This window comes from Rhinoraja longicauda, chromosome 10 (assembly GCF_053455715.1).
Source record: "Rhinoraja longicauda isolate Sanriku21f chromosome 10, sRhiLon1.1, whole genome shotgun sequence".
Lineage (NCBI taxonomy): Eukaryota > Metazoa > Chordata > Chondrichthyes > Rajiformes > Arhynchobatidae > Rhinoraja > Rhinoraja longicauda.
Window position 1 is genome coordinate 43,649,558 of NC_135962.1, and position 24,942 is coordinate 43,674,499.

Sequence of the window (24,942 nt, forward strand, 5' to 3'; positions counted from 1 at the left end):
TTGATTTAACAGCAACAATAACTCAAACATGTTGCCTCTCCTGCTAAGTAATTCTGGTTTAATAAGGGGAAGATGCTTGGTCTTTATATAATTCCCATCCATCATACCATCATAGTCCTAACGTTTGCTGAAGTTGGGATAGGTGGTATTCAATTTGTTTCCAATTTTGAAACTCTTGCCATTTCATTATTCTCTATCCTGGCATCTTAACTTCCGATTTCACATTGTCAACTTTTGCCTGAAAGGGGCTTGGAATACTCCACTGTCAGATTTATGTAAGAGATTCTTGTGCTAGCACAAGCCTCCACAGGTAATTGAACAGTTTATGATTAACTGGTTCAAACGCATGCCTAGGAATTCATTCCAAATAGGTAGTGCTAAACACGCGGAGTAGCAATGGAATGAACCTTAGAGGCACAGTACAGTAGACCTACACTACTGTAGCTCCATCTTCTCAGGCAGTCCCTCAGGCTCAAGGATGGCCTGCAGTTTTGTGAGAGCCACGGTAAATGATGAGGTCAATGTGGGAATCACACACTCTTCCACAGGTGAGGTAGGAGGGCAAGAGGGATTTACACCGAGCTTCTGTGCATTTAAAAAGCAAGGACTCGAATTTCTCGTTACCATCCTGAGCAACCTTCTCTAGTGATCATAGATAAGGAATTCCCAAGAGACAGGGGACTGCTGCATTTTTCAAAAAGGTTTTGATGACTTTTGCTTTAAAGACTGGATAGTCCTTTCCATTGATGGAATTTAGAAATAGAGCATTTATTTCAGGAGTCTGCAGTTGGGTATAAGAACAACCTGGTCTGCCCAATGAGCTGATGAAGTGTAACTAGGGCCTCAAAACTGTGGATGTTGGCATGAAAGAGACAGTGAAATTGGTTCAGTTTTGCTTCTTGTAAAGTGGGAGGATATTGCAAAAATAATTTGGGGCATCTTTCCAATGCCTTGAGGTGTCTGCTATCGGTAGTACTGCAGCATTTAGGCAGGCAGGGATGAATGGTTAAGACAAGTCAAGGACAGACACAAAATGTTGGAGTAACTCAGCGGGACAGGCTGCATCTCTGGAGAGAAGGAATTCCTTCTCTTCAGAGATGCTGCCTGTCCCGCTGAGTTACTCCAGCATTTTGCGTCTATCTTCGGTTTAAACCAGCATCTGCAGTTCCTTCTGACACATAAGACGTCAAGACTGTTTTATTGTCATATATCTCAGAAACGGAACAATGAAATTCTTACTTGCAGCAGCACAACAGCAGCCTTGTGAATGGAGGACCATGAGTTTTATCTCTGATATGAGGTTTTGACCTTCACACAACTTTTTATGAATCAACCAAAGCCCATGCTGGTGCATGGAAGGCAACTATGAATTTCATCATTTATATCGATCTACACTGAGATAGGAAAAGTGATCGCTGTTTTCCAGGGCCTCATAGTGAACCTTTACTGTAGGAGGGGGCAGGTCAATAGCAAACCTTTGTCTTGCAGATGTTGTGTCTAAGATCTATGCTCTCACTTGCTTTTGTGAACGTCAGTGATAACTTAGTGCTTGTTACACTTGGAGCCTAGCACCCTTAGCACTTCCCATCAGCAATTAATTTCAAGGCAGCAAATTTCGATAATGATTCTCAGCAACCACAGGCACAGAAATCTCGGATGAATAATGCATTTACCACTTTATCTTTCTAAGATCTACAGATATTTGTGATCTCGCCAAAAGCCTACCACAAATTTACATTATATAGTGTTGATAATTCAATTATTAATTTGGTAATTTTGAAAAACAAAATTGCAATTTCAATCCAGAGTCAAAGTCAAGAAATAACTCAAGAATGCACCACAGAAGAATTAGCAGATTAATAATTTGCCATTTTTCTATCCTTATACTCAAACAAAAGGGATGTAGTGTATAAGAAACAAATCAAGTGAAAGGGATTAGGTTTTGACAAAGAGATAAATATTCATCCATCTTCCATTAATTTTAAGATGTGGAATACAGCCAACATGAAGTGCTGTACCATTTGATTAATACTCTGGAAAACAACACCGCACTGCAGCAAATACCTGTAACTCTGCAGTTGCTCTGTATGGGCTACTCACTAAATGTGGTCGATAGGCAGACTGCGTCAACAATTAGAATCTATCTGCCATGTTCAAGAGAAACAGATGTATATCCCTTCAGAGCTTCACTGTTAACATTTTGATTTGCTGATCAATCATCTTTTTATTAAATTAGTTGACATCACTTTCTTATTGTAGTTGGGATGGAAAGGGAAGGTAGAGCTCGGATTAGCTTTAATTACGATAAAAGCATTATTGCAGCACAACATCAAGGAAAGGAGCATTGCATGATGACAAACTCCATTCAAAGCATTAAGATCGGTCCCAGGGTTTGCTGAAACTATTGGGGGCAATTTAAATACTGCAACATGCTTTGCATCAAGTGCAGTTCCTAGCCAGGGTGACTTTATGGCACCCAAGTCCTTTAGGTAATTCACGGGGAAAAGAAGGGGTGGAAAAGGAAAAGAAAAGGTGGGGTGAGATTGGAGATTGGAAGGGAAGATAGATTGGAATGTGGTGAGCTGTGGGCTGGAGGATGTTGAAAGACTGAATCAAAGCAGTGGAAGTGGGAAGAAAGGTAGGGACTGCGTGTCTGGCACTAGGACTGAAGAGAAAGCAGAAGCAAGAAGGATGTTGGGAGACTGGGAGCCGAAGGACATATTGGAGGACTGATGATGGTACGTGGATGAGGTGGAAAGTGGAGGACAGGTGCTGGGGATTTTAGATGAGGGCGGGTAAGGAGAGAGAAGTGAGATCGAATTGGAGGAAGAGATGGGAAAGAGTGGGACTGTTCAAGTTTGGAGTCTGGGTTGACAAAGGCCAAGAAAGGGGTTGGAGTTAAAGGATCCTGTGACAAGCCCCTAAAGTCAGTGCAAGGAAACCTGACTATGCAAAACAGAATAAGGCACTGGAAGTACTTGGCTTCAGTGAATAGAAAAATAAACTGAGATGATTAATAATGATTGGAAAGCTGACTTTAGCAGCCAATTCTTTCCCAGATTAAACAAGTGATATTTATTGTGTCTGTACGTGCTACTTCTATTACCTACTTCTGTCAAGGGAATAGTCATTCCCTGCCTACACCATTGAAAACATGTATGAATCGATTTAGGAGATAGTCTGATCATCTCAATGCAAAATAATAATTTGGTCTTTGCACATCGTAACCTCATGGCTGCAATATCATATCAAGTAATAGCCAGGAAGGTAAGTTGGTTATATTGCATGCTGAAAAGCAGAGCAAACAACATAATGGTAGGCAGTAAATGGATCCCAAGGGAAAATGCAACAATATAAAACTTAAGACAAATAATATATTTAGATATTCAGGAGAACCATAGAATGAAGCAGCATTAATTTTCTGTGATGCATACTGTGCAATGATAGAAACTCCTGATGTAACAGTCATCACCTCTCTTCCATCACAGCAGTCAGCCTGCACTTAATCGAGTGGTACAAAAGGTAAACTATGCTTTAATGAAAACAACATTGAATTCTCCTTTAGCAAATGTACCAATTTAGCAGTGGAAACGAAATATTACCTTTTGTTGACTCGTCTTCAATGGGTTGTTTAAATACGGTGATGTCTTTGAAAGTGCATAAAAATAAAACCACCTTGTCATATTCATTTCTTATCGGTGCAATTTGCATGTAGAACCAAAGTGGAGTTCCTGCCAACAGGGAATAAAAACGCACATACGCTAAAAAGGCCATGAAACAACAGGAAATCAACACATGTGCAACAAAAACAAGTTTGATCTGACTGAACAATTGGTTTTGTTTATTGCAGGAACTGATGGTGTGATCGCTGCAGATGGTGCTTCACATTGTACTGTACAACCCTATTAGTCCAACAATTACCTCCACTGATCCAAAATCTCCCTCTTGGCTTTCCTTGAAATTCCATTTTTGACCCATAACCTTAATCCATTCTAGTCTTTTGCACCACAGCGTCTGTCCTCCCGTAACTTACTATTTGTGAAGCAGTGTGGGGAAATTCAGCGCAACTGTCTGATGGCAAATTGATTTGGTAAACAACATTGAGTTTTACACTGCAGTTACTGTAACAAAGGCTGATAAATTCCTGCAGGATATTAAATGTGTGGGGTTTGTGGCAGCAAATGAGCAAAATATTGGTATATGTAATTTGTCATTAACATTAGGCAAGGAAGAAAGGATAATTATTTCTTGTGTTCCCTGTGAGAAGAATAAAAGGGTTATATATTTAGTCCAGTGTGAACCTAATATTTCAGACAGGTCCATTGGATATATGAGCAAAGTATTGTGCATTCAAGGATTATGAAATGAAAACAGAAAATACTGGAAGAACTCAGCATGCCAGACAGCATTAGTGGTGAGTTAAATTTAAACTTGATCATCTTTCATCCGGTTTATACCAGTTCTCTCTTTATGAATGCTGTCCCAGTTGATTTTAATTTGTCTCAGTAGATGTTGTATCAGTCTGTGATTGGTGTCATCATGCCTCTAATTTTACTAAGGGTGAAAAGTCTCTCCTAATAAGTTACCCAGTAGGTATCTCTTTGTGGCTAAGGCATCCAACTTGATCAGTTTGTCGACAATATTTCCAAATGAAGGGTTATCCTACCCACAGCCGAACATGGATTCACATGGTTATTTGACAGGGAATTTTCGACCTGAGAAGTGTTAAAGGGAAAGCAAAGCTGAAAGGTCAGAATCTAGCTTGTAACAGAAAACTGATTGGGGGATCACCACAGAACACATTTAGTTGGATGACAAGCAGAACAAACGGAATGAGGCCACACGCAAATTGGAGGAACAGTTCCTCATATTTCGCTTGGGTCGCTAACAACCCAGCTGTATGAACATTGAATTCTCTCATTTTAAGTAACTTCATCATACACCGCCCTCCCCTCCCCCCTCCCCCCTCCCCTCTGTTTTTACCAGTTCCACAGTTCTCCACATTGTTTCCCTCTTGAGATTGCACCTTCCCTAGCCAACAATGGGCCTACCCTGTCTTAGGTCATTTGTGGCGTACCCTAATAGGACCTGGTCTTTTCTCGCCTCCAGCTCTTCACCTCTCCCTCGCCCCTTGCTTTCAGTCTGAAGAAGGGTCCCGACCCAAAACGTCACCCATCCTTTCTCTCCAGAGATGTTGCCTGGCCCACTGAGTTACTCCAGCACTTTGTGTATATCTTTAACAAATAGCTGCAACCTTGACTGGAAGAGATGTAAAGCTCTGGCCAAATTCTGGAATGGTAAGTAGAACTCACGATGCCGAGAATATTTCTGTTATTGCCAGAGAAGCTTAAAAAAAAGGACATCAGTGATAATTCTGAGAAACCTATTTCTGGGGAGAATTATTACAGCTTCAGATTTGCATCACTTGTTTTTAAAGGAAGCTGTATTCATTCCATAATTTTGAAATCCAGTACCTATTTCAACTCTCTCAGAAAGAAGTGAAAGTATGCAAAGGAAAGCTGACAAACACTGGCTGCACAGACAGCAGAGGGTTTTTTTTTGTATTATAGTGATGATTCAAAGGTTGAGCAGCCAACTGGCTGTGTGAACAAACAATTCATACTGGGTGCAGAGTGTTAAACGCACACTGGTGTTTCACAGAAGGTTCAATGCTTAAGTATATGAAAGTACAGATATACAGTACAATTGTAAACATAGGACAGTCAGTTCTATTTGTTTTCAGCTGCTGTCTGTCCCAGTTGTGAAGCTGTTAGATCTCAGCATGAGGTAAATGACACATATTGTGCTGCTACCCATGGAACTAGTCATCTTTGCCATACTAGCAGTATTGACTTGGTTACATCCAATTGGACATTCATGCATAATAACTACAGGGAGCCAGCTAGTCGGGCTGAAGGTTAGCTTGCACTGAAACACTGACTGCAATAAGAAGTATAAGAAAATAACTGCAGATGCTGGTACAAATCGATTTATTCACAAAATGCTGGAGTAACTCAGCAGGTCGGGCAGCATCTCGGGAGAGAAGGAATGGGTGACGTTTCGGGTCGAGACCCTTCTTCAGACTGATGTCAGGGGGGCGGGACAAAGGAAGGATATAGGTGGAGACAGGAAGATAGAGGGAGATCTGGGAAGGAGGAGGGGAAGGGAGGGACAGAGGAACTATCTAAAGTTGGAGAAGTCGACGTTCATACCACCGGGCTGCAAACTGCCCAGGCGAAATATGAGGTGCTGTTCCTCCAATTTCCGGTGGGCCTCATTATGGCACTGGAGGAGGCCCATGACAGAAAGGTCAGACTGGGAATGGGAGGGGGAGTTAAAGTGCTCGGCCACCGGGAGATCAGTTTTGTTAATGCGGACCGAGCGCAGGTGTTGAGCGAAGCGATCGCCGATCGACTGCAATAAGAAGTTAGGCCAGGATGCTAAGTACTCTGCACATGAGCATTTGGTAAAGTGTGTAATATAAAGACATTCTGGCCTTCTATCACAGTGAGGAGGTGACTGGAGGAGACTCACTGTGATGGTTGTTTCTTTTGTTTGGTGTTAGTTTATGATTGTATGTGTTATTGTATTAATGCAGCGCCGGAGACTCAGGTTCGATCCTGACTACGGGTGCTGCACTGTAAGGAGTTTGTACGTTCTCCCCGTGACCTGCGTGGGTTTTCTCCGAGATCTTCGGTTTCCTCCCACACTCCAAAGACGTACAGGTATGTAGGTCAATTGGCTGGGTAAATGTAAAAATTGTCCCTAGTGGGTGTAGGATAGTGTTAATGTGCGGGGATCGCTGGGCGGCACGGACTTGGAGGGCCGAAAAGGCCTGTTTCCAGCTGTATATATATGATATGATATGATATGATATGATATTGATTATTCTTATTGGTCTTATTGTTGAACTGCGGGTAATTTTTCATTTCACTACACATTTATGTGTATGTGACAAATAAAAGACTATTGACTATTGATAGGGTCAATGGCTTGAGTTTTCCTAAGAAAACCGCTGTGACATCTTGGGAAATAAAGGCTTTATTGATTTCATTCTTTCCTTAAAACAGAGGTATATTTAGAAAGAATGGACATGTTTTTGGAGATACTTTCTTTTCAGAAGGTTGGATCAGTAGTTTAAAGAATGGTGCCAGTAAGATTCTAGCAAGGAAACAACCACATTGCAAAGTATTCCCAGACAACACTGCATCCAAATGAATAGAGGAAAACTGCAGAAAAGCTGTGTGAAGGAAAGGCTATAAGTCATCAGAACATATCAGTGACGAAGAGGTTTACTAACATCCTTTTCTAGATGAAGCATCTCATGAGTTAGTGTCAAAAAGTCAAACAGCACAGAACCAGGCCCTTCAGCCCAACTTGCCATACCAACCAAGATGCCCATCTACTACACAAGTCCCACCTGCCTGGCTTTGGCCCATATTCCTCTGAACCTTTCCAATCAATGTACCTGGCCAAATGTTTTTTAAAAGATGTTATAGAACAAGGATGTTCCCAGGACCCAAGGACCTAAGCTATATGAAGAGGTTGAGCAGGCTAGTAATCTTTTCTTTGGAGCGCAGGATGAGGGGTGATCTTAGAGAGGTGCACAAAATCATGAGAGGGGTGGATCGAGTAAATGAACAGTCTTTTGCCCAGAGTAGGGGAATTGAGAACCAGAGGACATTGGTTTACAGTGAAGGGGGAAAGGTTTTATAGGAACCTGAGAGGTAACTTTTTTACACAAAGGATGGTAGGTGCATGGAACAAGCTGCCACAGGAGGTAGTTGATGCAGGTACTCTCGCAATATTTAAGAAACATTTAGACAGGTACATGGATAGGAAAGGTTTAGTGGGAATATGGGCCAAACCACAGGCAGGTGGGAGGAGTGCAGATGGGGCACATTGGTCGGTGTGGGCAAATTCCACGCTGTATATCTCTCTGACTCTGGTATCTGTATTAATTACCCCTCTGGCACCTCATTCCATATACCCACCGCCTTCTGTGTCATAAATTGCCCCTCAGGATCCTATTAACTCTTTCCCCACTCACTTTAAATCTACATCCTCTGGTTCTTGAATCCTCTTCTCTGGGTAAAGAACTCAGTGCATTCACCCTACCTACTCCCCTCATTGTCTCATACACCTCAATAAGATCGTGGAATGCTATTGTTATAATATTTCATTGAGAGGTTTAGAAATTAGGCTGCATCTTATTTCCAATTCTATTTAATACTGTACTGATCTTAGGATAGGTGTGCGCTATGGTGGATACACCTGGAGGACAATGTTCATGAGAGGATTAGATAGGGTAGGGCAACTGAAAGACTGTATATTTGGAAGTCAGAAGAAGAAAAGCAAGCAATTATCATATCATCATATCATATATATATACAGCGCGGAAACAGGCCTTTTCGGCCCACCAAGTCCGCGCCGCCCAGCGATCCCCGTACATTAACACTATCCTACACCCACTAAGGACAATTTTTTTAAAACATTTTTTACCCAGTCAATTAACCTACATACCTGTACGTCTTTGGAGTTATAGCACCTAGATAATGGGGAATCCTGTGTGGGACAAAATAAAGGGATGCAAACTCCATAAGTTGTTTGTGTCACAAGCACAAATAAAAAAGAAAACTCTGACAAGGAAAGTATTATTAAAATGCATAATTAGGTTGAAAGAATGCAAAGGAAAACTGACACAATTGGAAAAAAAAGTCAAGCTTAATTAGCAGAAAAAGAAAATAAGGTGTAATATTACTGAAATATAACAAAAAGGAACTGTGTGTGCTGGTTTATACCAAAGTTAGACACAAAATGAGTTGCTGCAGCATTTTGTGTCTATAATATCACTGACTTCTGCAGAGATGGATATGATTAGTGAAAATACGGATGCAGCAGAAAATTAAACAGTTCCCAGGTTTCAAGGGAATATAACATTACAAACCTGCTTTATTAAGATCATCACAGTGAACTATAATGAGAGTAAACTGCACAAACCTTAATGAGGGCCAATGAATGAAGCACTAAGCACAAAGCTTGAGATCTATCCTAAAGAAACTCAAGAATGTGCTCACTACAAGGGCAAATATTTTTAAATTCTATGGATAATTTTGTGGTACCAATGAATTAATAAAAGGCAAGTGCAATATCCTTATTTAAAAGGGGATCTGAGGAAATTTAAACCCCAATCCCACAAGTCACAGTCTTGCTGTACAATCTGTTCCTCAAGTTGTACCCTTAAAAGATTCTTATGTGTTTCATCAGCAGAATTTTCCTTTAGTTTAGTTTAGTTTTGAGATACACCGCGGAAACAGGCCCTTTGGCCCACCGAGTCCGCACCGACCAGCAATCCCCGCACATTAACACTGCCCTACACACACACTAGGGACAATTTTACCTTTATATCAAGCCAATTAACCTACAAACCTGTACGTCTTTGAAGTGTGGGAGAAAACCAAAGATCTTGGAGAAAACCCACGCAGGTCTCGGGGAGAACGTACAAACTGTGTACAGACAAGCACCAGTAGTCGGGATCGAACCCGGGTCTCTGGCACTGTAAGGCAGTAGCTCTACAGCTGCTCCACCATGCCACCCACAGAGCCTGGTCTACAAAAGCATTACTAACTACGTTTTGTGCATTTCCTTTTAACTCCAGCTTCTCCTATGACCTAAATAGCTTCCCCAATTACCTATTGGACTTTACTGGACTTTATTTTGCACTAAACATTATACCCCCCTTTATCCTGCATCTGTACTCTGTGGATGGCTTGATTGTAATCATGTATCGTTTTTTTTGCTGACTGGATAACACACATGTGACAATAATAAAACTAAACTACACTAAAGAGAATGTTAATTGTCCTTGTCTTATGGCTGAAAGCATTTGTCCTTTCACTGGTTTACCCACTCTTTTAAAATAATTTAAATGAGACGATGGTGGTTCAACACACAGCTCAAAGGAGACAGCTTAACAATAAAATGCAGCTTGACGTTTCTGTACATCTTTACATTAAAGTGATGGTGAGTCTGTACAGTACCCCGATATTATACATTGCTAAAGTCAGAGAGTGTTAGGGGAATTAGCTGAAGAAGTTTGTGGAGAAAATATGTGTTGAAATTTCAAGGACCAATAAAAAGACAAACTCTGAAGAGAAAAATATCATTAAGATGCATAATCAAGTGTTCAAAACCAATTATTAAGTAAGGTTGGGGAATATATCGTGATGGGTGTAGAATAGGAAAGCTGTGACTGCACTATGGATAGATGAGAGTTGGCAAATGCCAAAGATGCCAAAGGAGAAATGGACATTTTAATAGTCAACTCCATGAGAAACAAAATTACAGTTTAGGAGACAAAAATGGTGTGGAGGAAAGAATCTTGGGAAACATTGCTGCAATGGAATGGGCATTATTGGCAAAGGACAGAATGTTGGTTTTGATGTTTAACATATTGTAGGATAACGAGAAGGGTCCTGACCTGAAATGTTGCCTATCCATGTTCTCAAGAGATGTTGCCTGACTCGCTAAGCTACTCTAGCACTTTGTGTCTTTTTTTTAGTAAACCAACATCTGCAGTTCCTGGTGTCTACATGTCGTGCATTCTACTTCAGTGCAAGTGAGTGACCAGGAAGGGGCACTGCAGTTAAGGATTGGAATTAGTAGTTAGGAAGCAGAGTTTGTAAAGAGAGCTGGAATCAATGGATTCAGGTTGCCCAGCAGTACATTGGAGAAAGTTGTTGCTCATCTACAACTTGCTGTCAGGCAGTCTGATACCACGGAGGTGGTTGTGAGACTAGAAAACCAGAACCAAATCACTTTGCTTATGCAAGCTGACCATCTGCCATAGACAATGGCAATTCAGCACTGTGTGCAGATAGACACTCAAGAATAAAACCTAGGGAACATGAGATGACAGTGCAGTGACCAAAGTGAAGTTATTGCTGGAGCTGAAAAACACATTTTAGCCTTTCCAAAGTCAGCTTTTCATAGAGTACAGGTTCTTTGCAAGTTTGCCTTTGATGGCAGTGGTGCAGAATTTATATTTATAGGGGGATGGAAAGAAATGACCCAGTTTATTTTATTTCGGATGATTTGGCATCTCATTTTGATGTTTATGTTCCTCTCTTTACTACTGACAGACAAGACGATTTTCTTTCATGGAGATGTGGCAATTGGTATCTGATCCTCTGCTCAGAACTCAGCAGTCACACTGCACTTTTGAACAGAGTTACTACAGTTACTGCCACATTTACTTTCAAGTAATCTGCTTCCAGTTTATTGAAGGCCAGTCCAGGATGAGTGGGAAAAATTGCTGTATGGAAAATAAGGACCCAAAAATAGCCTTTCCTCAAAGCAGGAGAGCGAAACTGTGCCCCTGAACACCTGCCATTATTGCATCAGTGTGCATGAAGTCAGGGAGAGGTTCCATTGACGGCATCTCTACCACCATGTTGAGATTGCAAGTGGTGCGTACGGTGGCACAGCGGGAGAGCTGCTGCCTTACAGCGCCAGAGACCTGGGTTCGATCCAGACTACGGATGCTGTTTGTATGGAGTTTGTACGTTCCCTCCGTGACCGCGTGAGTTTTCTCCGGCTGCTTTGGTTTCCTCACACATTCCAGAGACGTAAAGGTTTGTAGGTTAATTGGCTTCAATAAAATTGTAAATTGATCCTAGTGTGTAGGTGTGCGGGGCGCAGACTCGATGGGACGAAGGGCCTGTTTCGGCTCTGTAGCTCTAAACTGAACCAAACTAAACCACCCACCACTGCTAGAAAGAGGTGACAAACACGTTGTTGGAAAGCTGCATACTTAATTTCAATCATATCAGCGCCAGGATGAATTGGAAAGTTCCTATCAACTCTTGGTCCCGTGCCAGATTTCTAGATGAGCCCAGCTAGCTTTACAGTGTGTGCTTTACTCCTCCTGATGAAACCCTGATGGGACTTGAATATGCTCACAGAAATTCAGTGCCTGTTACTCGGAAAAACCCAATGTACACTGACGATAGACACAAAATGCTGGATTAACTCAGCGGGACAGGCAGCATCTCTGGAGAGAAGGAATGTGTGACATTTCGGGTCAAGACCCTTCTTCAGATCGACCGGAAACGTCACCCATTCCTTCTATCCAGAGATGTCGCCTGTCCAGCTGAGTTACTCCAGCATTTTGTGTCTATCTTCCGTTTAAACCAGCCTCTGCAGCTCCTTCCTACCAATATACTCTGAATCAAGCTCAAAATTTCTAACTTTATCTAACTTTTCACTTTCCATTAAAACACTGATCTGGTCCCCGCCACCCATCCACCCATCCACCCTTTAGCTCATTAAACTCTACAGAGGGTTCAACTACCATTCTACAGCTGAGAAATAATTCATTGACCCGGGCTCAGTAGCTGAAGAACAGATGGCAGCATCGAACCAGAATAGGATGAATGGAGATTTATGATCATAAATGGAACGACAAAAGATATTAACCTTCCAACCTTCTCGAAACTATCGACGGCAATAATCAGGTTGCTTTTAATTTAAAGTGCTTGTCGGAATAAATAGAACATTCTCAAATCAAGCAGTTGGTCAGATAATCAATCGTTTCCTCCTTCTTCTCAGGCCTTCTTAGAATAAATCCTCCATGCCGCTGCCAATTGGACATCCTGGCTTAAGGAGACCTGACAGACTTCAAGTTGCCCATGTGCAGGGCGGAGATGCATGGTTGGTGGTAGTGATTGGTTTCGATCTGTAGCTCTAAACTGAGAAATGTAAGCCCCTGCCGTGAGCTGCTCAAGGCACTTTAATGCACTTAAATGGATGATTTTAACTGGCTCCAAGGACGAATAGAGGTCCTTTGAGTTGTCTCTTGTGATCCTGTGCGCGTTCAGTCATTTTCACCCCGTCTCGGATACCTCAGGGTGGAGTTTCACAAAAGCAAGATACTTCCATTTTTAAAGATTTTTGTACATTTTTGCACCATACCTGGTGAGGTGCATTGGAGCATTGTTTTGGTCACCCTTCTATAGGAAAGATGTCAGTAAGCTGTAAAGTGTGTACAGAAGATTTATAAGGACTTTGCCAAGACATGAGGGCCTGAGCTATAAAGAGAGGCTGGGCGGACTAAGACTTGATTCCTTGGAGCGCAGAAGGCAGCAGAAGGAGGGATCTTATATCGGAGTATAAAATCATGAGGGGAATTGATAGTGGATACACAGTGTCTTTTACCCAGATTAGGGGATATCAATAAAGGTGGCACGCTGGCGCAGTAGTAGAGTTGCGGCTTTACAGCGCCAGTAACTTGGGATCGATCCTGACTATGGTTGCTCTTTGTATGGTTTGTACATTCTCCCCATGACCACATGGGTTTTATCCGTGTGTTCCGATTTACTCCCACACTCCAAAGATGTACAGATTTGCAGGGTTAATTGACTTCGGTGAAAATTGTAAATTGTCCCTGGTGTGCAGGATGGTGTTAGTGTACAGGGATCGCTAGTCGATGCGGACTTGATGGACCAAAGGGCCAGTTTCTAAACTAAACTAAAAGGAAACTAAACTAAACTAGAGGACATAGGTTTAAGGTGAGAGGTGAAAGATTTAATAAGAACCTGAGGGGTAACTTTTTCACACTGATGGTGGTGGGTATATGACTGCCAGAGGAATTAGTTGAGGCAGGTACCATAACAGCATTTAAAAGACTTTTGGACAGGTACATGGTTGGAAAGGGTTAGAGGGATTCAGGCCAGGTAGGTGATACAGGCAGGTGAGACGATCACAGAATGGGCATCTTGGTCAGCATGGGTCAGTTGGGTCATAGGGCCCGTGCTGTGTGATTCTATGACTCTAACTAGAATTTGCTTTAGCTTTCTGGTTCCGGCACTGGGATCCTGATTTACATGAACAAGATACATGAAGATTGTTTAAAGTTGATGCCCCAGACACTAAGATGCCAACATGACAATAGGCACACTTCCAGGAAGGAATAGAGAACGGTAGATAGGGATCCAAAATTAGTGGTCTTTTTATGCTATATGTTTGTGGTGCATGTATATTAGCTGTTGAGTCCAATTGTTTCTTCAGGGCAGTTGGGGGTCACTGCCACATTAAGAAATTTTATTACAACACTGTACATATCATGCTTGAATGTCAAATACCACAATAAAAATATGTTTTTCTTGATGCCCCTAGACTACAAATCATGTAACATTCCAAAGTAGAGTATAAAAAGAACTCGAAGACACCACAGTATTGTTCATTTTATACCCCAGAATTCAACCATCAGTACAGCCTCTGGCTTCCCACCTCCGCCCCTTCCTCCTCCTCCTCGTACATCTCTCAGCAGCCTATTATGCTTTCTCTTCCCCCTAGCCTTTCCCCTATTTATGCTGTGGTAGAACAGAATGGCTCTCATTTACATGTAAGACAAACTGCTTTCTGCTGATTATCATTCACTATTTGTCAAACTTTGGTCTAAAGTCTTTTCTTACCAATAACAACCAGCACTAGTAACGTATAGTATTGCAGAAACATCAAAAAAGTCAATCAGCAATTAACATGTCATATATGATCATTTTTGAATGGGGAAAAGGATAGATCATACTACTGAAGAACACATATTAATTCATACAAGACCAAAGATAAGGCATAACTGCAGCAGCATGTCTGTTCTTTATGCCTCAGGTGGAAGGTGACCACTCTTGCACTAATGCAACAGGGTAATGTGCTGTACAAAGATATTTGAACTCTCTGGACTTCATGGTGAACTTTTAAGTTCACTCATCTTATGCAAAAAAACGTGTGCTCAGGAGTTTAATTCGCCCTCTGTAGTCCACATAAAAAGTAATTGAACAGACTAAACCAAAACAGTTATTATCGCTACTAAATTCATGCAACCCAATTAAAATGTATCATTCCACATATTGCTTGGAAATTGCCAGTTGGAAAGTCAAAATATGCTGTCTATAAATGCATAATGATTAGGACTTTGGAATCTCTTTCAGATTATCACTGAACCCTTTTTGTAGAGTCTAATCCTTGGATTGAGCAACAGTACATGATTAAACTCTATACTCGAGTAGTGTTTGCTATCTTTGAGATTCTTTCACAAATCTAAATTTCAGGAAAACTAGGTGAGTAGAAGCAACCTTGAATGGCAGAATAGATCTGCAAGGGACTTAAGTGGGCATTGACTAGATAAGGATTACGTGATTTAGACAGGTTTGGAGGGATATGGGCCAAATGCGGGCAGATGAGACTAGTGTTGCTGGGACATGTTGGCCGGTATGGGCAAGTTGGGCCAAAGGGCCTGATTCCACACTGTATCACTCAATAACTCTAAGGTTTAAGTAGTAAGTATTCATTGAAAATGGTGCTGAAGACACTGATGAAATGGAGTTGCCTTCCTCATTCATTGATGGTTGCACTCTCCATCATATAAGGGATCCTTGTACCAACAGTAGCATTTAAGAACTCACATATTAGAAAACGATTTGAATCAATAACTAATGCTATAACTTTATGAGTTCTTTCAATCTTATCATTTAAAATGTATTCCAAGAAAATCAGAACCTATTGGATTTATTATCATTACTTACTGTTTTTTTGATACAGAAGAACTTCAAAGCAATTTGATTCATAGTTGTCAAATGTCTGTCTGACCTTGTCTACGGTCTTCTCATCCGTTAGGTCACCATACATGAAACTGGGCAGTACAAAAAAGAAAAATCAATCATGATATTAGAAAATCAACTGCTCTTTCTTCCCTTGCCATCATGCTCTTCTTAATTAGATCTATGCTAGATTGAAACCATTAAAGCAAATTAATGTTTAGTGTTGGGAACAGCTGAATTTCTATTTCACTGTTGAGACAATAAATGTGTTTGTTTCTAATAGATTATAAAAAGATCTTCAGTACCTTAAATACACATTCAAAAGCGGTGAACAATTGAGCATAAGAGTTGTAGCTTTATAGGACATTGGTTAGGCTGCATTTGGAGTATTGTGTGCAGTTCTGGTCGCCCCATTACAAGAAGGATGTGGAGCCTTTGGAGAGGGTGCAGAACAGGTTTAGCAAAATGCTGCCAGGATTAGAGAGTATTACCAATTAGAAGAAGTGAGACACACTATATAAACTTATGAGATACATAGATATGGTAGAGTCAGAACCTTTTTCCCCAGTGTGGAAATGTTCACAGAATAGAGGACATAGCTTTAAGTTGAGAGGGGCAAAGCTTAAAGGAGATGTATGGGGCAAGTTTTTACACAGAAAGTGGTGGGTGCTTAGAATGCATTGCCAATAGTGGTGGTGGACGCAAATATAATAGTGGAATTTAGGAGGCTTTTAGGTAAACAAGTGGGTATGCAGGGAATGGGGGGATCTGGATCATGTGCAGGCTGAGGTGATTAGTTTAACGTGACATCATCTTCATGTTCGGCATAGATATTGGGAGCTTAAGGGCCTGTTCCTGTGCTGTGCTATGTTTTATGTAATGTGCTGTAATGCGTCTGAAGCATCTTTACCACTCCATTGATGTACAAGTTTGTAGGTTAATTGGCGTCGGTAAAATTGTAAATTGTTCCGAGTGTGTAGGATAGTGCTAGTGCACAGGATGATCGCTGGTCGGCGCAGACTCGGTGGGCTAAAGTGCCCTTTTCCATGCTGTATCTCTAAAGTCTAAAGCGTAGCAAAATTTTGGCTGCATTGAGCAGTAGTGCCACAACAACGAACACCATAAAGCCTTGAAGAAACTAGAAATGCCTGTTCCCAATGAATTTTACAAAGCAGTGCTTCTATGCCTGCATTTCCTTCATTCGATTATAGTCTCTCCAGAAGACAGAAGAGCAGGCTGGCAGCTGATTAGTTGCCAATTACAGTATTGAACAAGCAGTTCTTGAATGGCTGATGCACAGCAATAAAGGCAAGTTGTAATAAAAAGGAATCGCAGATGCTGGTTTATACCAAAGATAGACACAAAATGCTGGAGTGACTCAGCAGGTCAGACAACATCTCTGGAGAAAATGGATAGCTGCCGTTTCAGGTCGGGACCCTTCTTCAGATAAATAAAGGCAAGTTGTCAGTCATCATTGTTGGGAACATGTTAACATTATGGAGTCAAGTTTTTTTGAAGCCACGATAGATAGTTTTGGGGTGAACAAGGACCTACTCATAAAATTAAGTTCCAGATTGCATAGACGACAGTCCCTGATTAAATAAAGGCAGGCTCTTACATTTGCCTAATTTGGGTGAAAAAGGGGAAAATATTCATTGACATCAAAGGAAATATCAAACTAAATGCATTTTGTATTTACATATAACATCTGTATTTTTCCTATTGTTTCACATAGGAACAAAAATCAAACATGTTTTGTTTTCTGTTAAGTGACAATAAATTTTCAGTGTATTGATTTCAAGAGAACTGAATTTTAGAAACAAGATTCAAACAATATAAATTGTGCATTTAGTGTGTACAACATAGCAAAATTTACTTGGAGTGTTCAGAAAAAAAAAGATGTAGGAATGTAAATGACACAATATTCATTATTCTAGCTTTAGTACTAATAAGAGACAATGTGGCAGAACAAAACAAATATTTTTAAAAATGCAGATGTCGGATATCTGAAATAAACTTCTGATGAGGGATTTTCAATATGTATCATTTAATTGTATTTCTCTTTCTACATATGCTACCAGTCTTTCCAGCATTATCTGGTTTCAGGCAGCATCATTTTACGTGTTTAGCATCCATCTGGGCATGCAGTACCAATCTCTATTGTGGCAATAGAGATAAAATGTAACTGACTCTCCATTTACAGGTGTCATTTGCAGAAGACAAATATCTTGGCATAATGAGTGCAGGGAGAGAATAAACATTGGATGTGACAAGCTGTTACTGAATTAAATGGCATTTACTTAATGTTTCATATTTTAATTCTGCCAATGAGTGGAACAATTTATATGGGATTTCACACCTCATTTCCTTTCAATTTGGCATTAGATAACATATTTACAAAATATGATAAAGAAAACAGCTTATGCTCATGCAGATAAAAATGCCGATTGATTGCATTATACAGACCATTAGCAACATAAGCCTGCAATTACGATCATTCAGTACAATAACACTTCAGACAACTCAAGCAAAATCTGTATTATTCATCAATAGAAAGGTGCTTTAGAATGTTTCTGGGTTTATGCAAATCCAATAATTGGATCATAAAGTTATAAAGAAATAGGTGCAATGCATAGTCCAAGAGACCGAGCAAAATCATTAACCGCATAAATCAGAATTAATGACTTGAAGCTATAAAACCTAAGTGGGCAGCAATCAAGAAAACAATGAAAATCATAATCAGATTCAAGATATGAAAAGAGCACCACTCCATTTGACAAAAGAGAAAAAAAAAATGTTCAATGCTACTGCAAACATAAAATATATCTATCTTCCAATATCCTGTGCAATTATAAAAAAGCTTCTATAATATAGAAAATTACCTACTTTAATAATTTGTAATTACATTTTCTTATTTCTAGTGATTGATTGAACTGATAAGCATTCATACATAACATTAGTATTCAGGTTTTGAAACCATGAAATTGCTATTGACCATCAAGAACATTTTGTCTGGTATTTAAACTTTTAATGTTAATGACAAATACAATAGCTTCATAATTTCAATGCACAGGTTTTACTAGCTGAAAACATATTAAAACTGCATTAATGTATTATACTCATCAATCATGCTGTCATTTCTGAGTAAATATTTGTACATTTTCCTACTAACAATCCTTTCGTAGGAAATGGAAGTGAAAGAAATGCTGGTGAAGAATAAACCTGATTAACTCATTTTAATTTATTACCCATTATCATAAGGTCTTACTAAACCAATATGAAAATAAGACATCAGCTCTAGATGTAATCTACCAGTTTCACAAAGGAAATAATGTTCAATATAACGTTGGCATTACCTCTGTGAATGTAATTAGTTTTACATCTATATACTAAAACTCTCGTCATTTGTTTGTTTGTTCCTGAACTACAGCCAAAACGGTCCACGATAGCACAACAGTTTTAGGCCCACCTTACTCACCGTCGTCCCTTTGGTGCAAATGGAAGAAGTTTCATTGAAATTGGTGTTATATTTTTAAAGTTATTCACATTTTACAGTTTAAATCTATCTCCTGGGGAGGGGGGAGGGAGGGAGGGAGGGGGTGGAGGGAGGGGGAGGGAGGGGGGAGGAGGGATAAGGGGGGTTGGGGGGAGGGGGGAGAAGGGGAGGGAGGGAGAGGGGTAGGGGAGGGGGAAGGAGGGGGCAGGGGAGGAGAGGGGAGGGGGAGGGGGAGGGAGGGGGGAGTGTAGGGAAGGGGGAAGCAGGGGCAGAGGAGGAGAGGGGGAGGGGGAGGGAAGGGGATGGGGAGGGGGGGAGGAGGGAGGATAAGGAGGGTTAAGGCAGGTGGAATAAGGGGGGTGGAATAAGGGGGGTGGAATAAGGGGGGTGGACTAAGGGGGGTGGAATGAGGGGGACGGAATGGGGGGAGGGGAAGGAGGGGGCAGGGGGCGGAGAGGGGGAGGGAGGGAGGGGGAGAAGGAGGGAGGAGGGAGAGGGGAGGGGGAGAGAAGAGTGTACTGCGCCAATGCAGGAGAGGTTTGGGCCCAGCGGGTCCACTTAGTCTAGTATATTACTTAAGGTTTCAGCATTGTTGGTAAGTAGGGATGTGCAGGAAGGAACTGCAGATGCTGGTTTAAACCAAAGATAGACACAAAATGCTGGAGTAACTCAGCGAGACAAGCTGCATCTCTGGAGAGAAGGAATGGGTGACGTTTTGGGTCGAGACCCTTTTTCGTCTGAAGAAGGGTCTCGACCCGAAACGTCACCCATTCCTTCGCTCCAGAGATGCTACCTGTCTCGCTGAGTTACACCAGCATTTGTGTCATCTTTGGTAAGTAGAGACCTTTACTCTATTTGTTTATTTGTTTGTGGAATGTGGGAAGGGGCATCAATTATTGCCTATTTTTAATTGGTCTTGAAAAAGTAGTCAGGCACTGAATCATTGCAGTGTATGTGATGAAGATATTCCCGCAGTGCTGTCGGGTAGGAGGTTCTAATAGTTAGACCAGGTGATGATGAAGGAACAATACTATATGTCTGTAAGAAAATAACTGCAGATGCTGGTACAAATCGAAGGTATTTATTCACAAAATGCTGGAGTAACTCAACAGGTTAGGCAGCATCTCAGGAGAGAAGGAATGGGTGACGTTTCCCGGTCGAGACCCTTCTTGAGTGCCTGACCTGCTGAGTTACTCCAGCATTTTGTGAATAAATATTATATGTCTGAGTCAGGATAGTGTATCATGTGGAAAGGAACTTGCAGATCGAGGTTCTTTCTGAATTGCAAGTAATATTATTCAATTTTTTTTAAAACTAGCCTTGCACAATTTTATTCATGGTTATAATACAATTTGTATCAACGCATATAAGTATATTTTAGTTTAGTTTGGTTTAGTTTAGTTGAGAAATACACCACGGAAACAGGCCCTTTGGCCCTCCAAGTCCACACCAATCAGCAATCCATGAACATTAATACTACCCTACACACATTGGGACAATTTTTACTTTTTTTACATTTATACCAAGCCAATTAATCTACACACCTGCACCTCTTTGGAGTGTAGGAGGAAACCGAAGATCTTGGAGAAAACCCACGCAGGTCAAGGGGAGAAGGTACAAACACCGTACAGATAAGCACCCTTAATCAGGATCAAACCTGGGTCGCTGGCACTGTAAGGCAGTAGCTCTACCTCTACACCTCTGTGCCACCCACTGCACATACTGAACACCCTCCATGCTAGTTAAGAAATAGCAGGTTACTAATCTCTGACTGTCTTATATTTGAAAATGTAATCCCCTTTAGGATGTGGTTGTAATAGGCAAGACCAGCAGTCGTCACCCATCCCTAATTGCCATTGAGAAGGTGGTGGTGACTACCTTCTTCAACCTTCCTTTCCGGAAAAAGGTTTCTGCAGGATAGGAAGTTGAAGGACTTAGACAATAAAGAAATGGCACTAGATTTCCAAGTGGGGATGGTGCCCAACTTGGAGCGGAGCAATGTTTTCATGCGACCACAACCCTCTTCCTTCGTTGTGATAAAATGGCATGGCATTGAGGGATGCTGTGAGTTTGGTTTGTTGTTTTCGTCTTGGCTTTTACTACCTTATTCTTGGAAATCAATCTGAGAGTCTATGCCATCACTAAGTCTACCTATTTTATCAGCATAACTTCAACCAAATCTGCCTCTGGATATATACATTTGATTGTAGTTTTGAAATCACCGACTTAAATGTCTGTTCTTCTGACTGGTGGTGATCTGAGATCATACGCATCCACAGTTTCTATTTTCTGAGCTCAATAATACAGTATGTGCTATGTTAATTCACTGACTATGATAAAATGTCCTGCTCTTCAGATGAATTCTGGAAGCTTTCTTTATATAAAAAGACCTTCCACTCATTGAATGTATAAATTACTTCATATTTTGGGTAAAACATTGTCCTCTGGTGTATTTGCAGAATGCGCAATATCTGTCAAAATATTGAGTATTGAAGTTCAAGATTCAAGATTCAAGATATCTTTATTTGTCATCCAAAAAACAAGTTTTTTGGACGAAATTTCGTCACCCACAGTCCAACAATAAGAGCAATAAAATAAGCAAATTACACAACCCCAACCAACACAAAACCCCCCAAAAAGAAACATCCATCACAGTGAGTCTCCTCCAGTCCCCTCCTCACTGTGATGGAAGGCCAGAATGTCTTTTTCTCTTCCCCTGCCGTCTTCTCCTGCGGTCAGGCTGTTGTCGTTGCCATGTTCCAGGCTGCGCCGGACGGTGAAATGTCCGCAACGGGCCGACCCAAGCCCCGCTGCAAGTCGGGGCGGTCGGGGCTCCTGACATTGAAGCCCCCGCCGAGCAGAGAAAATTCCGTGGCCTATTTCAGGCCGCGCCGGACGGTGAAATATCCGCGGCGGGCCGACCCAAGCCCCGCGATCCGGGGCGGGCGAACACGCTGCCGCTGCCGGAGCTCCCGATGTCGGCATCGACGCGGCCCGAGCCTAAGGCCACGGGCAGTTGTCCACGATGTTGGTGAAGCCTCATTTGTAATACTGTGTTCAGCTTGGGTCACCCCTATACAAGAAGGATGCCATTAAGCTGGAAAGAGTGCAGAGAAGATTCACGAGGACGTTGCCAGAGTTGAGGGGCTGAGTTACAAGGGGGAGAGTGAGCAGGACTTTATTCCTTGGAGCAAAGGAGGGGTGATCTCATAGAAGTGAATAAACAGGGTGACTGCAAATCGTTTGCCCAAGGTAGGGTAATCAAAAATCAATGGACACAGGTTTAAAGTGAGAGGCACGAGATGTAATATGAACCTGAGGGGCAATTTTTTCACTTGAAAGGTGGTGAGTATATGGAATAAGCTGCCAAAGGAGGTCGTTGAGCCAGATACTATAACAGCTTTTAAAGGGCACTTGGACAGGAAAGGTTTAGAGGTATGCGGGCCAAATACAAGCAAATGGAACAAGGGAAGATGGGTTTGCTTGTGCGGCATGGACAAGCTGGGCTGAAGGGCCTGCTTACAGGCTATATGGCTCTGTGAAATGCAACATAACCTGCTTAGTTATTGCAGGAAATTAATTTATACCCTGAGCAATTCTGCAGGTCAATATGGTTTTCTGGTGATATTGAGTAAAGTATCCCAGATATTGGAATGATGAAATAAAATTGAAAATTCTGAACAATGAAAAATCATCCTGCAAGGGCTTTTATAATTAAAACATTTATCCTGTCACCTTCACTCCAAAGATGCTGTTCAATGATGCGTGCGCTTAGCATCTTCTATATATACAGTAGCTGGGATTTGCTGGATGGTGCCTCTTCACATCCATAGACATATTGATGTTTGGATAGAATAGGTCACTGATCCTTCAAGCCTGCTCTGTCATTCAATATAATCATGGTTGATCATCCAAATTTTGCATCCACTTCCTGCTTCATCCCTCTAACTCTTGATACCTTTAGCAATGAGAAATATTTCTAACTATTTGAATATATTTAGTAATTTGGCCTCAACTTTCACAGTTTCACATTCTTTAGTTGAAGTAAGGTCCCCTCATCTCAGTCCGAAACTGTTTACCCCGTGCAATCCCTGGTTCTGGATTCCCCCTCTGTAAGGAGAATCCTTCGAGCATTTAGTCTGTACAAACATAAGGGGTAAGGGGTAGGCCATTTAGGACTGAGATGAGGAAAAACCTCCACCCAGAGAGTTGTGAATCTGTGGAATTCTCTGCCGCAAAAGGCAGTGGGGGCCAATTCATTGGATGTTTTCAAGAGTTAGATTTAGGGCTAAAGGAATCAAAGGATATGGGGAAAAACATGAATGGCGTACTGATTTTTGATGATCAGCCATGATCATATTGAATGGCGGTGCTGGCTCGAAGGGCTACTCCTGCACCTATGTTTCGATGTTTCTATGTAACAGAAAAAAACTGTAGTATGACAGGAAAGGAGCTGGGTGAACTAATGATTTCAAAATGGAGTTCAATCAAGATGGGCCGAATGTCTTCCATACATTTTGTGCGATACTACAACTCTACAAGGCAGAGAATACAGTGATGTGTTCATTCATTAATCCATGTGCATCTGAACAGATGATCACTAAAAACTAATGCCAGCATTTTTGTTCCAAGTGCAAATTTATTAGAATTCCGTCAACTTCCACATGGTGCCTCAATAGGTTAAGATGGTGGTGAGTGGGAAGGGGAATGTAAGTGGATGCGACATTTAACTGTCCCCTTCATGTTAGTTCCACCAGGCAAAGATGATTAAAGATCCCATCACAGGTCTATCTTCTCACCAACAGCTTTACTATGTCTGCAAATCAAGGAGTGAACCTTACGATATGATACAATATGATACGGGAGAACATTATTTATCCCAGGAGGGAAATTGGTCTGCCAACAGTCATAAAACAAAAGACTAGATGCAGGAAAAATGTTCCCGATGTTGGGGGAGTCCAGAACCAGGGGTCACAATTTAAGAATAAGGGGTAGGACATTTAGGACTGAGATGAGGAAAACCTTTTCACCCAGAGAGTTGTGAATTTGTAGAATTCTCTGCCACAGAAGGCAGTGGAGGCCAATTCACTGGATGTTTTTGAGAGGGAGTTAAATATAGCTCTTAGGGCTAACGGAATCATGGGATATGGGGAAAAAGCAGGAACGGGCTACTGATTTTGGAAGATCAGCCATGATCATATTGAATGACGGTGTTGGCTCGAAGGGCCGAATGACTAACCCTGACCTTCCCATCCATGCTGACTTGAACAATCTGCCCAACATGTGCCTGAAGTCCCGCAAACCCTTCTGGTCTTCAGCCAAATCCCTGGAAAACTTTGACCCCAAGACTGAGTGGCGCAGAGCCTGTAGAGATGCCAACACCAACAACGGAGAGGTCATCACAGACCCCACAGTGAAACCACTGGGATTTGACCTCCATCGTAAGTAATGGCTAACCCTGAACAGGATCTGCACCCTTCATGCAAGAACAGCCCATCACCTGCACAAGTGGGGGATGACAGACAGCCCTGCTTACAACTGCGGATATCCAGACCAGACCATCCCTCCCACACATCGTGAATGACTGCTCACTGAGGCTTTTCCTTGGTGGCATCAAGGCCATCCACCCAGCAACTGATGCTGCCCTGTCCCTGGATGTCTACCCTTGACCTACAACTTTAGCTGTGCACACCATACGCAAGAAGAAGATGGGTGGTTGTGGAGGGTTGTTTTGTCGATGGAGGTCTATGACCACCAGTGTGCCATAGGGATCAGTGCTGGGTCCTCTGTTATCTATGCACTAAAACTCGTTTGTTTGTTTGTTTGTTTGTTCCTGAACTACAGCCAAAA

General features: G+C 41.6%; 1 protein-coding gene across 2 annotated transcripts in view; it reads right to left on the bottom strand.

Moving 5' to 3' along the window:
* Positions 1–24,942, bottom strand: part of kcnh5b (potassium voltage-gated channel, subfamily H (eag-related), member 5b) — a 237,713-nt gene that overhangs the window by 165,408 nt on the left and 47,363 nt on the right. For both annotated transcript variants that reach the window (XM_078407202.1, XM_078407201.1), the window contains exons 3-4: positions 15,582–15,688; positions 3,603–3,731 (exon numbers count right to left, since the gene is read on the bottom strand). In XM_078407202.1, coding sequence (XP_078263328.1) covers positions 3,603–3,731; positions 15,582–15,688 — 236 coding nt within the window. The remainder of the gene's footprint in view (positions 1–3,602; positions 3,732–15,581; positions 15,689–24,942) is intronic.